This window comes from Amblyomma maculatum, chromosome 9 (assembly GCF_055883805.1).
Source record: "Amblyomma maculatum isolate TAMU_Amacu chromosome 9, ASM5588380v1, whole genome shotgun sequence".
Taxonomy (NCBI): domain Eukaryota; kingdom Metazoa; phylum Arthropoda; class Arachnida; order Ixodida; family Ixodidae; genus Amblyomma; species Amblyomma maculatum.
In genome coordinates, this window is record NC_139352.1 from 18,167,809 (window position 1) to 18,183,308 (window position 15,500).

General features: G+C 44.1%; 1 protein-coding gene across 3 annotated transcripts in view; it reads right to left on the minus strand.

The window, feature by feature from the left end:
* Window positions 1-15,500, minus strand: part of LOC146178478 (uncharacterized) — a 49,713-nt gene that overhangs the window by 25,076 nt on the left and 9,137 nt on the right. The window contains exon 3 of one of the 3 annotated variants that reach the window (XM_084579766.1): window positions 13,115-13,189. The exons of the other annotated variants lie outside the window; for them this stretch is intronic. Coding sequence (XP_084435892.1) covers window positions 13,115-13,160 — 46 coding nt within the window. The 5' untranslated portion in view covers window positions 13,161-13,189. The remainder of the gene's footprint in view (window positions 1-13,114; window positions 13,190-15,500) is intronic. 3 annotated transcript variants of the gene reach the window in all.

Below are 15,500 nucleotides of genomic sequence, written 5' to 3' on the forward strand. Positions count from 1 at the left end.
GGAAGCTGTGGGCTTAACGAAAAACTATTCACTAGCTAGAAAGTATAACGTTCTCACTGTCGCCTTTAGATGATGTATAACCATTTTTCTCTTTTGTTTCTTTAGGCGTGCATTGTATCTACAATACCGGGGCCGAAAGTGTAAGCCAATGGAGATAAAGAAATAACTTTGCTTCTACCTGGTTGTACATGTATATTACTTTTGGGAAGTAAAAACAAACAAAAAAAATCCTCATCTCTTCGCGCACGTGTCCATGTGTGGTAGTTAAGCAAGTCGCTCCTTTTATTTTCTTCCTGTTGGTCTTTAATTTGTTATGGATACCTCTCTGTACACAGCGAACTTGTATGAGAAGAACCAATGTTCAAACGATAAAAACTTTGCAGCTCTGAAAATTATCTCGCAAACGGCGAACTTACTGCCAGAAAACATTAATTTGTCTTTAAAATTAACCTTCGCAAAAATATCGCGAATTCGCCTACAAAACATGTCAGGTGAAGTATTTTTTTTTTAATATTAGAAATGTCTAGGTCAATAAAGGCAATCAATTTGTTTGAAGGCGTCTGATATATTTTTAGTTTTGTAAAAATGGAAGACAAAACCTTTCACCTGCCCAAAACAGAGTATCAAAGTTTTTATAAACATTTAATTCCTTGTAATATATATATATATATATATATATATATATATATATATATATATATATATATATATATATATATATATATATATATAATTTCATTCGCTAATTTCATTCGCTCAAACCACGACTGAGAGCACCACAATCGCGGCGCACAAATGCACTAGTCGCGTGGTATTATTTGTATTTCGCGGGCTTTCTTCTGAGCCCGGAAAAAAAGATACACGTGAGACTTTCTTTATCGCAATTAATGGAATGGGGGTTTCTGAAGGTGCACTACAACTTTCCAATTCACATTTTTGGCCTAAAGTCGATATTTAATAAATTAGAGAAATTAACATAATTAGCTAATTAAGTAATTGCAAAACAAAAAAATGCCTGTAGTGCGCAAACAGGCTGGCAGTTGTATGCAACTGGTTTCACTGACCTACCTCAAATATATTATTTTGTACCCCTTGGTTCAAGCTAGCTGGGACACCCGGTATATATATATATATATATATATATATATATATATATATATATATATATATATATATATATATATATTGACACGTGCCATTCATAGAAGAGGACGGAGAATGACACGGGCGATTGACAAAAGACGACGAAGTGAAACTGTGCCCCTTCTCGTGCGCACCTGACTGGTTGCTGGTGTTGCTCGGTGCCATGTGCCTTCTATGTAACGTTACGTTACAAATCTGGTAGAGGCAGTGCCGGGCACGATTCCACTCCTGCATAACCTACCTGTCACTACGGAGCTTACTGCGGTACATCAGCGCCTCGGCCGCCGACTACGTAGAGAGCCCCCCCCCCCCCCCCCCCCCCTTTCCCCCTCACTGAATTCAGACCCCTTCCGGCCGCTACCAGAACGACGCAGCCTCAGACGGTCGTAGAACCTGCTGCAATGACACCTGAGATACTGGTTCAAATGGTAGTTTTGTCTTTATTTATGCCAATGAGTACGCTGCAATCGTCCGTGAAGTAGTGAGACTTGGTTTCTATCTTGTTTATCTCCATTGTCGAATTAATGATCTTTCGTTGGAGAACCAGGTCTAAACTGGCGCCCCATTCGGTTATCGTCTTTGGCTGGTAGTGGTGCAACGCCTAGCAAAAACTTCTCTTTTGCCATTGGCAGGAAATATGTTTCACGCTTTGCGTCTTTGTTGTAGTCACTCACCGCGACCACAAGTACCTTCTCTTGACAATTTTTGAAGGAAAGGAAGGCGCCGTATGCTTCCGATGGACACCACGGAATCATTGTCAAGGTCACATCAGGTCAAGGTCACTTGAAGATCAAATTTAGTGCCATGTGAAGACTGGCTCTACCTAGCGCTGTGAACATTGAGCTTCAATTGGAAATAAGTTTATAAGAAAGGAAAGGCGCAGTATCTGTCCAGGTCACTCGAATGTGTAAACCGGCGCTACGCTGAACCATACTGAAGCTACCGCTACAAAAAATATTCTGAACATGACTTGGACGATTCAACTGTTTGGTCCTATAGTATTGCCACCATCGTCGAAAGTGGTGATGGCGGCGCTTTGTGCCTCGTCAGGTGACGAGGCACAACCCTACAACTCTTCAGTGCCCGACCATGTCGGTTCAAAACTACCACCTACCACAGGCATGTGCCGGGGATATTTCATTGAGAACGTCGACGCAGCCTCTGACAACGGCGATCCAGATTTTCTGGAAAAAGGAAATTTAACGCTGTAGCGTTAAATAACGAATTTAAACTTCCGTGGCTATTCCCGCCTTGCTGACAGTTTAGACTGCCTGTTATATGCGACGCACTCTATATCATCTCCTTCTTGTACGCTTCGCTAGCAGTATGCTACCTGCTAGTTTTCTTTCGTGCTAACTTTTTTTTTCACTTTATATGAGTAATTGACCTACTGAAGATCCAGTCGTAGAGTTTTCACATTAAGAGACTCATATTTACGTGATAACTATAAGCACGTATCCTTGTAGCGAAAAACACAATTTTCATTTTCACTATGAAATGAAAAAAAAAAATCGCAAGACGAAACGTACATTTTATAATAATGAACAGCGCCAAGTGGCACGCATTTGAAGACTTGGTAAGTACGTCAGCTTTCCAGGCTTTAAAATACTTCCACAAAACGATTTGGCTTGCGTCCGACAAGGGGATCTTCCTTGACAACACGAGACGCACGCATGGGGGAGCTGGTCGAAACACTTCAGCTTCGCTAATAATCTCACATGGCAGTGGCGATATCGTAGACAGGAACTAATAGGAACGTTGTGCGGATAACTGCATCCACAAAAACTATACAAAGGCTAGGTGGCGGCACAGCACCAAGAGCACTGAGGGACGCCGAAAGTCAAAATGCTCGTCACTATTTTCACGCTGATGACATATATTGACCTATAGCATCACTAAAATATCGCTAACAATTTGGTTTGGTTTGGTTTGGTTTTGGCGTTTAACGTCCCGAAGCGGCTCAGGCTATGAGAGACGCCGTAGAGGAGGACTCCGGAACTTTCGACCACCTGCGGTTCTTTACCGTGCACTGACATCGCACAGCACACGAGCGCCTAGCGTTTCGCCTCCATCGAAAAGCGGTCGCCGAGGTCGCGTAAAAAATATTGCATGAGGTAATAATCGTTCCACAAAAGTTAGGTGCTTTTTGCATGAAATACAAAGCGAAGGCAGCGTGAAATCGGCCTTGATGAACCTGCATGGTCAAGGCTAAGAAATTTTGTGGCTATAATTTGGCCCCGACCGTAAGAAAAGACGAAGCACGTTTTGTTTATATCGCCGAGCGTACGCCCATCATAAATGAGAGGGCGGGGCCTATTCTGCGATTTATTGCTGTAGATGACATGCCTTGCCTTCCTCGTGGCTATATACAGACAGCTTAAGTAAAATGACCGGAACTGTTACGCCGGCCTCGCTGGGAATGGTGTAGAAGCTGGAGAGACTGGAATAACGTGCGCACTTGGGCACGAGTAAAGCTATCCAGACTAACCTGTTCAGGTTAGTGTTGCGAAAAAGGAAACGTGCGACGCTACCCTGACGAGACGAGGAAAGCGAGGACTTGAATGGAGGGAACGCGTAGTGGAAGACCCAGAATCTTTCACAAGCCACGGAGGTAAATCACCAATATACCTCACTCAGAATAAACACTGACATTCCGTCCACTCCCAAAGCAGTACCAGTCGCCTCTGGATGTTGTCGTGTTGGCCATGGTTTTACTATTATTTCGCATAATTACGGTTATTAATGGCAGAAGCAGCAAGTTGGGGACGTAGCATTTCTTACGTATAGGGCTGATTGCTGTTCCATTGCTTTTATTACGCTGTCAGCGCACGAAGGCTAGGGCATACGCAAGGTGCAGAGAAGTACACATCCGCTATGTATACATTTTTTTTAAGTTTTACAAAATATTGTCGGGGTACGAGATCTCAAGCAGAGGTTGTCAGGATGTCGTTTTTATCTCTGATGCCGCGCTTTTTATACATACGAATATGTTAGAAGCGACCTTTACAGCCTCCTTTATTTTTGTCGGAAATTTCTTGATAAGTCGAGACAGGCCCTTTAGTCTCTTGCAGTCGCTCACGCTCCGCCAACTGATAAGAGATCGGCCAAGTCATGCGACCTTGTGACTACATCAACCGCTCGCCCAATCAGAGTGTTTCGTACCTGCGTAGACAGGTGGCCTCGCAGGTTGCAGTTGTCCGGGGATATGGCAGGGTTCTGCAGTGTATTGTGACGGTATCACAAGGTCGCAAGCTGAGCCAAACGATATCACGAAGTGCTCCCGGAGAAAGAAAAGCACTTCCGCTGAGTTGAAAAATGCGGTTAAGCGGAATTGAACCACTGAGCCTTGGGTCTTGAACCTTGCAGGTACCTTCACACAAGTAAGAACTGTCCGCTGATGTCGACAGCTTAGCTGCCTTATGCGACCGCCTGTTAACGGTAAAATAGTGGCCGCTTCCCGTCTTAGCAGATCTGCGGAAGGCGTGAAGTTGGCCACTAAACCAGGTGGATACACATTCTAGTCACATTCGCAGGCAGATGGTGGTGTTCTGCAGATGGTGAGCATCATCATCATCATCATCGTAATCATCAGCCGGACTATACCCACTACAGGGCAAAAGCCTCTCCCATACTCCTCTAATCAACTCAGTACTGGTGAGTACTGAGGATCAAGGGTTTATTGGTGTATTCACGTAGCGGACGGTTGCCAATTAGGGTGCCAGGGCGGCGAAAACCTTTTCTTGAGAGCGATGTTTTGCCAGCTACGGTCACCAGGACCAGTTTGTATACATGCCTTGTTATACAATTTTATCAACGAACGGATTGTTTTCCTTATTATGGAGGAGAATGGCGTGGCACTGGAATTTCAACCATGGTACTCTTTACACGAGGCTGAGGCTTTACCTCTACGCAACCGCTGCATATGACTAATTTCCAAAATATTAAGGCCAGTAATTATCAAGAATGTCTAAGACTTATCGTATCACGTCAGTACTTAGGGATACCGCGTAAACGTCTAAAAATAATAAAGGGGCGCCAAAGGCTTTAGTGACGCCTAGGGTATTTCTTTATACCATTTCAGTTTTAAAAAATGCTCTCCGAGGCACTGCCGATCACATACACACGGCACTGTCTCGCTGTTTCGGGGCATAAGTGAGGCGTTTAAAAGTAAGGGCCTATACAGCTAAAGTGAACGCCAATGTTTCAAAGAGGTTCCTGCAAATGCAAAAACAAAAAAGAAAAAGAAACTCAAAAGAAACAACGCAGCTCCAGAGGCTAACGCCAGCATATGAGCAATATCCAGCTCTAACACAAGCTTTCGTGTAAATTGATAACAATAATAGGGGCGATACAATACACACATACGTTCTCTGCGCCGTGAAAGCTATCAAATAGTTTGCTGCAGCACGTTGCAGAGGCAAGCGTAAGAAAAGACTCTCTGGGCTATTAACGAGATGCGCAACCAGCTCTGTGCGAAATTTTCATTCCCATGTATGCACTATATAATATAATTGGTTCACAGGAAGGGAAAGGCGCAGTATCTGTCGCACTTGCTCTATGGACACCTGAACCACGCCGTAAGGAAAGGGAGGAAGGTTGGAGTGAAAGTGGAAAGAGAGAAAGGGGAGCCGTAGTGGAGGGCTACGGAGTAATTTCGACCACCTGGGGATCTTTAACGTGCGCTGACATCGCACAGCACACGGACGCCTCTTCGTTTCGCCTCCATGGAAACGCAGCCGCCGTGGTCAGGTTCGAACCCGGGAACTCCGGCACAGTAGTCGGGCGTCTTACCACTGCAACACTCCGGCGGGGCCATGTATGCACTAAAATTTTTTTAAGGAAAAGAAAGGCGCAGTAAACGTCAGCATGTTTTTCCATGGACACCTCAACGTCGCATAAGGGAAGGGAGTAAGGTGGGAGCGAAATTGGAAAGAGAGAAGGAGGCACCGTAGTGCAGGGATTACGGAGCAATTTCGACCACCTGGGAGCAGTTAACGTGCACTGACATAGCGCAGTTCACGGACGCCTCTCCGCATCTCTTCTAACGGTACGTAGCCCCCGGAGGTCGGGGTCGAACCCGGCTACTCTTGTTCAGTACCCGGGCTGATCCACCATGGCGGGGCAATTGCCATGTGACTTTTTCCATGTTCATTTATCAAACTGGAAGGTGCGTTGAAAGAAAGCAAGACTGCGAAACATTTGTGCAACCAATACCACCACTGCAAAAAATCAAATTGCAAATACGACCGGTTCATGTTTAACCAGCCAAAGGACGAGACACAGGGAAGAAGAGGACAGGACAAGGCTGGTCCTGTCCTCTTCTTTCCTTTGTCTCGTCCTTTGGCTGGTTAAATATGAACCCTTACCAACTTGCCCAGTCGTCAACCTTGTTTAAATACGACCAGGTTTCTCAATGTGAATTCGGACGTTAACCGTCCTTCAAGAGTATGAGAAAAAGGCAGGCATAAAAAATAAATGTGAGAATGAGATTTCTGAAGCAAAACTTATTCCTGAGGCCGATAACCGGCGCTTTGCCACGTCTTCAATATCACAATGGGAGGGCGAAATGGTCGCACTGAAAGGTTTTAAATTTTGACGTCCTTGCTTTTCATCATCGTACTTGTCTTCTGGATTGCTTTTAATACGTTGGCAACCCTGTTAGAAGATATATCCATGCGTCCTTCACTCTGAAGCTTCGGTTGGCAGGTGACAAAGGAAACAGAGGGAAGCGTTTAAGAGGACCAAGCAAGGAAGAAGGAAGGTTGCTAATGGAAGCGACGGATACCGGCTGGGGAATTGTGAGGAGGGGATGCGGCATATCTCACTCTGATTGACGGCCACGGTCATGTCACCCGTTTCCATGGTACAAACCCTACACACAGGCAGTAGTGGGTGCTCCGTCCGCGAGAACTGATGCTAACGCATACTCTCTTGGAACAACAAGATTGATGCGTGTGCCTTTGCGTTTTCCTTGTGGCACCCGCGGGTTTTTCATGGTTTCAATGTTTCGATTTAAGTTGAAATTTTGCCCCTGCTGCTAATTTTGCGATAACGTTTTCACTCCCGTTTCGTGTGATCTGTTATGAGCAAATTAATTTTGCCCTTAAGCAGTGAGCCATCAGTACCTTTTATGCATAGTATCCTGTCATGTACGCGTGGCAAAACTGTAGTTATCGTATAATTTTTCTTTCAGTTCATTGTTCAGCCTTCAGGTATTGAAACTAAATCTGAACATTTGATGCGCGCTTTGATGTTGACTGCGGACAGCTTACTTCTGTAAACCAGTAGGTAGTCAGTGCTTTCTCTGTGCTCTCTACCTTTCTTCGTCGCGCACATTTTTCGCATTGCTTAATGTTTGCAGACAAATAACCGAGTAGCCACCACCGGCGTAATAAATCCACAGATTCTACAGTAAAATTTGCGGCGGAGAAGGTGAATTTTCGCTTGAACATTTTCGATCGTGCAAATCTAAAAATACACAAAATACACCTGTATCCTTTTGAAAACGATCTATACGATAAAGCTCGTAATCAATTAGATTTCCATGTGGTTTTTCCTAAAACCAACATGATCACATGAAATATATACGAGCTTTAATACAAGGAATACAAAACGAAACCTTACGAATCTCTGCATATTTCTCACATATCACTCTGCCTCGAATTTCGCACGATTGCACAACGCCGTCCATATAGACCGTTTAACTAGAGAGGCGAAATTTCAGAACTAGAATTCATGATAGTTTGAAAATCAGCGCACATATATTATTTTCACGCAATAACTATTTGCCCATAAAAAGCGAAGCATTTACGCGACACTCTTTACGTGTGAGGAAGTTATTTACGGAGATAGTCTCCACGCCGCGTGCTTCTTTCCTTTAGAGTAGAATGATCACATTGTTCGCCTTCAGCGGCAATACAATAAAAACAGAATGAAGGCGGAGGCTATTTTTCTCCGCACGAATTGTGTCCTTGGGGGCATTCTAATGGTCTTTTCTTTCCCCCTGATTTCTGAAAACTTCCTTGCGGAGAGTGTCGCTCGCGCCACGTTACAAACAAGTTTAGAAGGCTGCCACGTTATGTGTCGAGGGCAGCGCCGTCATCAAGGCGAAGGCCTACCTAGCGATCAGCGAGGGGCTATGTATAAAAGCCTTTCGGATGCTCCCTGCTCATCTCATCGGTGACAGTCCTCCCGTCGCTTGCTGAGTTCACGTGCAACTTGGATATTGTTTGTCTCATATCTGACTTCAAGGCCACTAAAATGCAAAAGATTTTCTGCTTGTGCTTATGTCTTACCCTCGCGTGCCTCGTCACAGCAGATGAAGGTAAGAGTCCGTTTATAGCGAATATTTCGAACGGGCTGTCCCCGTAAGTCGAACACTAAGTGAAAGGTGGAAAAGTCGATGTAGAAAAGGAAACATATATGTGAGCATTCTAAAGTTTTTTGTAGCATTTTGCTCAGAGTATTAAGGCTTTGTTATTTAAAGGTCTGAGTTTGAATATTGGCGGTTTGCAGAGTAATGCCGAAAGCAATGCCAATCTGGTTATCATATCCACCTGACTAACATATGCAATATTTATTTCATGGCACCACGCGCATATCTGCTACTACTCTACTTACCTGAAAGCGCTACATGAACGCAATAATTGCAAACGAGCTGGTCCTCCTTGAAAGGTCTGACTTCGGAAGGCTTAGGAACACCCAAAGGGCGTCGCTCGTAAAAAGAAGTCTCATTTCTTATACGGCGGCTCCTGCCATTAGTGATCGCGCACTGGTTTTTACGCGATAGCGAAAACAGCTGGTTAAGGTCGAAAAGGCGTCGCCGTCGCCGTAACCAAGAATTGAGGAAAGCGGACACAAAAAAAAAAACGCAAAAAACGCACGGAATGTCTAATTAAAACTGTGACGCAAACGTTCTTCAGGCAGCGCCGAGAGTGGTGTCATACATTTCACTTACTATTTGGTAACCATCTGATAGTCAAGTTGGAGGTTATATTCTGCGACAGGAATACATACTTGCGATTGTATGCCGTTAATTGTAAGTGTAGACATCGACCGAGAGAAAGGAGATAGATACTACGCCTTCCTTTCCCTAAAATCCAAACGAAATAAAGAGGTTTGATACTTCGCCAAACTCTGCAGGATCTCTCAGTGCCAGGAATCAAAATGCGTGTGAAAAGACGCCCCGCCGGGGTGGTGCAGTGGTAAGACGCCGGACTACTGTGCCGGAGTCCCCGGGTTCGAACCCGACCACGGCGGCTGCGTTTCGATGGAGGCGAAACGACTTGGCGTCCGTGTGCTGTGCGATGTCAGCGCACGTCAAAGATCCCCAGGTGGTCGAAATTACTCCGTAGCCCTCCACTACGGCTCCCCTTTCTCTCTATCCACTTTCACTCCCACCTTCATCCCTTCCCTTACGGCGCGGTTCAGGTGTCCACAGAGCAAGTGTGACAGATACTGCGCCTTTCCCTTCCTATGAACCAACCAACCAACCAACCAACCAACCAACCAAAAGACCTATATCGTTTGCTCTTAAGACGATGCGTAAGCGTCGTCTTAGATATTTCCTCGCTGAATTGAGCAATGCCTTGAGCGGTTCTTTTAATTATTCATTTTTTTCCTAGTGACTTTCTTTAAGTTTTGACAGGCGAAACCAAACGCATTTTGTCGAGTCTCACAGAAAAGAGCGAACTGCGGAGGTTATGTGTTACGATTCGTAAAGGATGTGAACAAATACGTATACACTTAAAGAATGAGGTCGAAATACGGGGATTTCCTATTTATGTTTACAGCATAGGTCCTCTAGTGAGCACTGACTTGACGCAAGCAGCTTAGTTTAGTTATTAATGGCTCAACGCCTCAAAGCAACTGATCATATGAATGGTCGCATATTGGAGGGGGGGCGCTGCAAATTTCTGCCAGCTGCTGTTATTGAACGGGCAATGGCATCAAGCAGCACACGGGTGCCTTGCTTTTCACCGCCACCGAAACGCAGCCGCCCAGGCCGGGGCCGAACTCGCGCCCTTGGGATGAGCAGAACGGCGGAGGGCAGCACAAGTAGCGTAGTTTTGTGATAAATATCGTTATGAGCAGACTGGTGACTCTTTTGTGACAAAAATTCTAAGCACGATTGCGATATTTCATAATCCGATATTTGAGCACGGTTATTTAGGCGTTTTTGCGATATGTTGAGGAAACGAATCTGAGGGATGCTTTTTTTACGTGAAGTTGCACTCTTTACTTTTCTCACGAGCCAAAAAGAATTTCTCAGAAGAAGAGGAAGAATAGCCACGAGCGAGAGGTGTTGAGCTCGTGGTTCTTCTTTCTCTTCTTCTTGGAAATCATCTTAGCCTCTTGTCTTCATTTCGCTGGGTTACTACCAAAATGGCGACGTGACTTAATCGCCCAACGGGTGCATCAGAGAGACGCTCTAGACACATTGAGATCGATACTGTGCTATGAAGGTATGCCACACGGCCGGCAGTGTAAATTGTTAAATTTTTTTTAATCGCATCGGGCTTTAAAGTGAAGACGCAGCAAGTGTAGCAAGGCCAGTAATTGTAATAATTAAACACGCTCTATGAACTCGCTTCGTCTATAAAAATTCACATGTTTCTTCAGCCTGTCTTTACCAGTTGGTAATTGGGCCAACCAGGCGTGAGCGTCACTAGTTGTAGCGAGCATCTCACCCCTCGGCTTTAAAAACGAACAGTGAAATCCCACGCAACCAAGGATCAAGGCGGACTTTGCGCGTGTGTGTCTGTCTGTGGCGGTTTCATTAATGTGAGGAATAGGTTTGGTTTGGTTTGGTTTATGAGGTTTAACGTCCTAAAGTGACTCAGACTATGAGAGACGCCGTAGTGAACTCCGAGGTGCGGTAAAGCTGTCGCTCCCACTTTGGTTTCGCTTCGCTTAACTTTCCAGTATGTATCCCGCACTTCATTTCTAAACTCTAGTGCTTCATGGAGGACGCACCCATTCGACTATGAAACTCCTGTCCTTTCGAGCCTATTTTCTCAATTGATTGCTGATGCCATGAGCAGGAAATTGTTTTTTAGAGATGAAGCGCGAGAAAAGAATGAAAACAAGTGTAGTATTGAATTACTATTTAATGGATTTGTTTTATTTATATTAACGTTGTTTTTACAATGATGTCCCAAGTCAGTGTGAATCTCCGTGGCTTTAACCTTTTTGATAGCTCCTCCAGTGTTACGTTCGGTTTGAGCCCGAACGCTTCCCTCTGTATGTTGCAGCGCATATTATACATATACGTGTAAACAATGTTGGTCACCGCTCACATTAACCCGCACCAATTTGGTTTCACTTGACGACATGGTAAAAATCCCCCCCCCCCCCCAATTCAATTTATATATTATCTTATACAAACAAATAAATATACCATACTATGTTTTTTCTTTTGCCGGTAGGTGACACCTGTTACAAAGTACAATTCAAACACCTGTTGTCTTGTCTGCGACCACCGTTGAGGTGATTGGCCTTTATAAGACACCTAGGACGTCTTATGGCCATTGAATGTGATAACGGGGAATAGAAAGCGTATTCACTGTTTCCGCAAAGTCCCTACTCATCTTAAATATAGCTATGATCAGGCCAGGGAGAGAACCATACTTGGCATATTATTAATATTTGAGTGTTAGAGTGGATTTTTCATTTCATTTGCTATATTGTTAGAAAGTAACCGCATTCAAGTGGTAAGGTTCGAGAATTTTTTATTTGTAAAGTTACCGTGCATGCTTCTGTTTGCTTTTTCTTTCGTATAAATAAAATAATTACAAATAAATAATAAAAATAAATAAATAAATAAATAACAATTTCGATTTTCTTCCTAAACTCCGCTTTGAACTAAACTTAAATCTTGAGCTCGGCTGGCAACGTTCAAGGGGCATTGCCCTTGTGTTGAACGTCGCTTGTCCAGGATTGTTGTGGAAACCTGGCTGTACGTCGGAGGGGGTTAACCCTGACCCTTTTCGCAGTGGACGAGGTGAGGGAGCTCATCGAAAAAGCCGTTCGTGAAAACGCTGGGAGCGATGAGCTGGCAGAGAAGATATTGTCGAAGACCAAGGTACTCATAGACTGCGCCTCCAAGCAGTCGGAGGAAGGGATATCTTTGTTAAAAAAGGTAAAGTGGTTCAATGACATTTTCCAACGTTTTCTTCTGTAACACCACTGCATAAGGGACCGTAGAGAGAGAGAGAGTAGTTGACCAGATACCCTTTTGATCGTGGTGCAATGTATTCATGTCAGCGAGGCAGAATGAACTGTGTGCACATAATGCACATATTTGCTATTTATACTGCTTCGGTTGCATTCGAAGCCTGAAGGGCTTGAATTTCTAGTTTATCAAAGAAACCTTAGCACGGCATCCGCCTCCTTGGTACTTCAGCGTCAGCCGAACAGGAAGGCTTACGCCGGATCGATTTCCAAAACTCGAGTTTGGTATAAAAATACCGCCACTCAGCTAAATGGCAAAGAACACTCTGCAGCATCTCACGGGTAATGTACTCATCTTGGAATTTTTTTTTTTTTTTTTTCAGATCACTCTTCCCGTGGCCACCGAAGGAACTAAATGTGCAGCTACGAAGGCCGACATTTCGGACCCCGCTGAAAGAGAGCTGGCAGTAAGTATCATGCCGTATCGGTTGTGTATTTTTATTAAACAAGAAAAAAAAATGGAAGGGACCCTTAAACTTCGCATTTAAGGGTACGGTGTGACAGCGTTCAAGACTCCTGTCCACGGTTCAGCTTGCGGATTCGCGTTCGTGTACATGTAGTTGGTTACTCGCTTATTCGCTAATCTCTGAACTTAGGTCTCTATTATCTCGGAAAAATTGTTAGCACAATGTCTTAAGAAATCAAAGTTTGTCGAAGACCGCTCGACATAGACATAAATCTCCCTCTAACTAACCCATACGAACGTGCCTGCGTGGAGAATAGGGGTAGCATGTCTTACTCGGAATGTAAGGTGCCTGGAGGGTTTGATTTCCCCAGCCTCTCATCTGGTCTAAGGATCCCTGGTTGGCAGCTCCTGCAAAACACAAAATGTCACGGGGTCGCGTGACGTCACACAACCCTATGACCAATATGGGCCCGGCCATGTCAGCTGTCAGCTACTGTCCCAGCTATGCGCATTTTTTTTTTTTTTGCGACAGTGTATGTTATATTTTCAGGATAACTAGGCCCTTAACGACATCGCGTTAAAATATACCTTCCTATGAGTAGCCTAACTAGACATCCTGATTGTTGTTTCTATTCGTCCCCGAATTCAGCGAGAATTTTTGTGAGGCCTGGGCAAGAAACGCATCTGCGGCGCTCAGAGCAGATGCTACATTGGACCCTTATATAAACAGTGGCAGGCTCATGGGCGTACCTCTGCGGACAAAAGTAAACGGAGAACTGCTTGTAAAATTTTTCATGCGTTGCATAATTGAAACTGGCAGTCGTGGTATGTGCGAACCGGTAGTGGGTGCCAGTGCCCTTTGACTTGTAGAATATTGTTTTCTTATCTCCAGTGTAGAAGGCATAATTTTAATTTGAACAAAAAGTCATGCTCCATTTACGTATGTCCGTACAAGTACATTACTTATTTTAACAAAAATCTCTTTTCGGATTAACTAATTATGATCATTATTCCTGGCGTTTATATGGACGTCTCTTTCTGTTTCTTCTTTTTCAGGAGAAGCAATGCTTCAGGGAGGCATCGAAACCAGTGAAGGTAGGACAGCTGTAGCGCCTGAATATTTTTCTTTTGTTGATCGGTACTCAGCGCTTTATTGAAAGCTGAGATACTCTGCTTGTCTTGTTTACATTCGCTGTACGCTTCCAATCTGCGCTTTCTCAAGCGTTACCAGTGAAAAAATAGCGATGAATTCGTCAATGATAAATATTGGTGGACTATTTGCAATAATATCACTCGTTAATACCGAACAGAAAGCAAGCCTCTATCGAAACAGTGTTGGAGCGATTGTTCTCGCCACCTATGTGATTGAGAACCTTAAGCACTTGCCAAGCGCAAGGAAAAAAAAAAAAAATCTGACCACATTGCGCCGATGTTCGAATCATGCATGTTGATCATTATCTCTGAAGGCTGTCCTCTGAAAGCATTCAGCATGCTATGAAATGACTGTATAGAATGAATTAAGGACACCGATTTCCACTACGTGTTTCTCGAAATTCCATGGCAGTAATTAGTAGCGAATGGCAAAAAAATTCTGCGGCTCAAGAAATTTATGCAAGGCATACAACTTAGAAAACCAGGCTAAACGAATTGTACAACAAAATGTTTTTGACAATCCAGCACATAGTCTCGGCTATTGAGAGCTCTGTAAATGACCAAGTGAGAATATTTCCGACACACTCGACTCCAGGCTCTCAACCCCGCCGTGAAGGAGATTTAGTACAACGTATATTCGTTCGATGTTTCCGTTCCCCAGGACAATGTCGTTCGTAATTAATTTCTTTTCGTCCATCGGATGCACTCGAAAGAGCTAATTTCTTTATCTTGTCCCTGCAGGAAGCGGCAGCACTCACAGAAAAAGAAAATATTGCCTACGACGAAATCAAGGTAAGCATGTTAGTGTAGCATGTGCGTGCGCACAAAGGACCCCTTGGGTCAGAGACGGCAAGGATTTCAATGCGTAGGCATTAACTGTACCGTTGCGCAGAAAACCAGGTGCCGTTGTCGGCGCCTATGAGTGAGAAATCCCGAAAGACATTTAACAGCATGAACAGGTAAAAAATGATCGACCGAACCAAAGAGGCAATCATTTCAGCTCAAAAATAAAACTAGGTCAATGAGAGCAGCTCCGAGAAGCGAGTCTAGTACTTGGGAGTGAGGGTCAGGCACTTTACCCTTGGTGCTCTCTTTTATTTATTTTTTTTTTTCATCCAGGCTCGAAGGATCAAGTTGGGTAAAGGTGAACCTAAAGTAAATGCGCGATGAGAACTTCGCCCGTCTACACAATCGTTTCTACTCTTGAAACCGAAATTTGCGGGGCCCAAGTGCTTTACCGCAGCTCTGCAATCTGCAACGTTGGCCAGGCATTGTGGATTCGTAGTATCTAAACGATTGAATCGATCCCTAACGAGAAAAGCAATCACCCAGAAAAAGTATCCGTTGCGTGATTCAGTCAATTAACACAAGTCCTCTTTTCTGCAACCTCGCGGAGGGAACTTCTATAGAAAAGAATATACTGATTTTGAAGTTCACTTTAAAAAGAGGTTATCAAAGATACGACGCCGTCTTCGCCAAGGTTCATATAAAAAAGGCCGTACAGTACTACTCAATCTAATTTCGTGTGGCAAAGAATGTATTCGCGGTACGTATTTTAACCCCACTT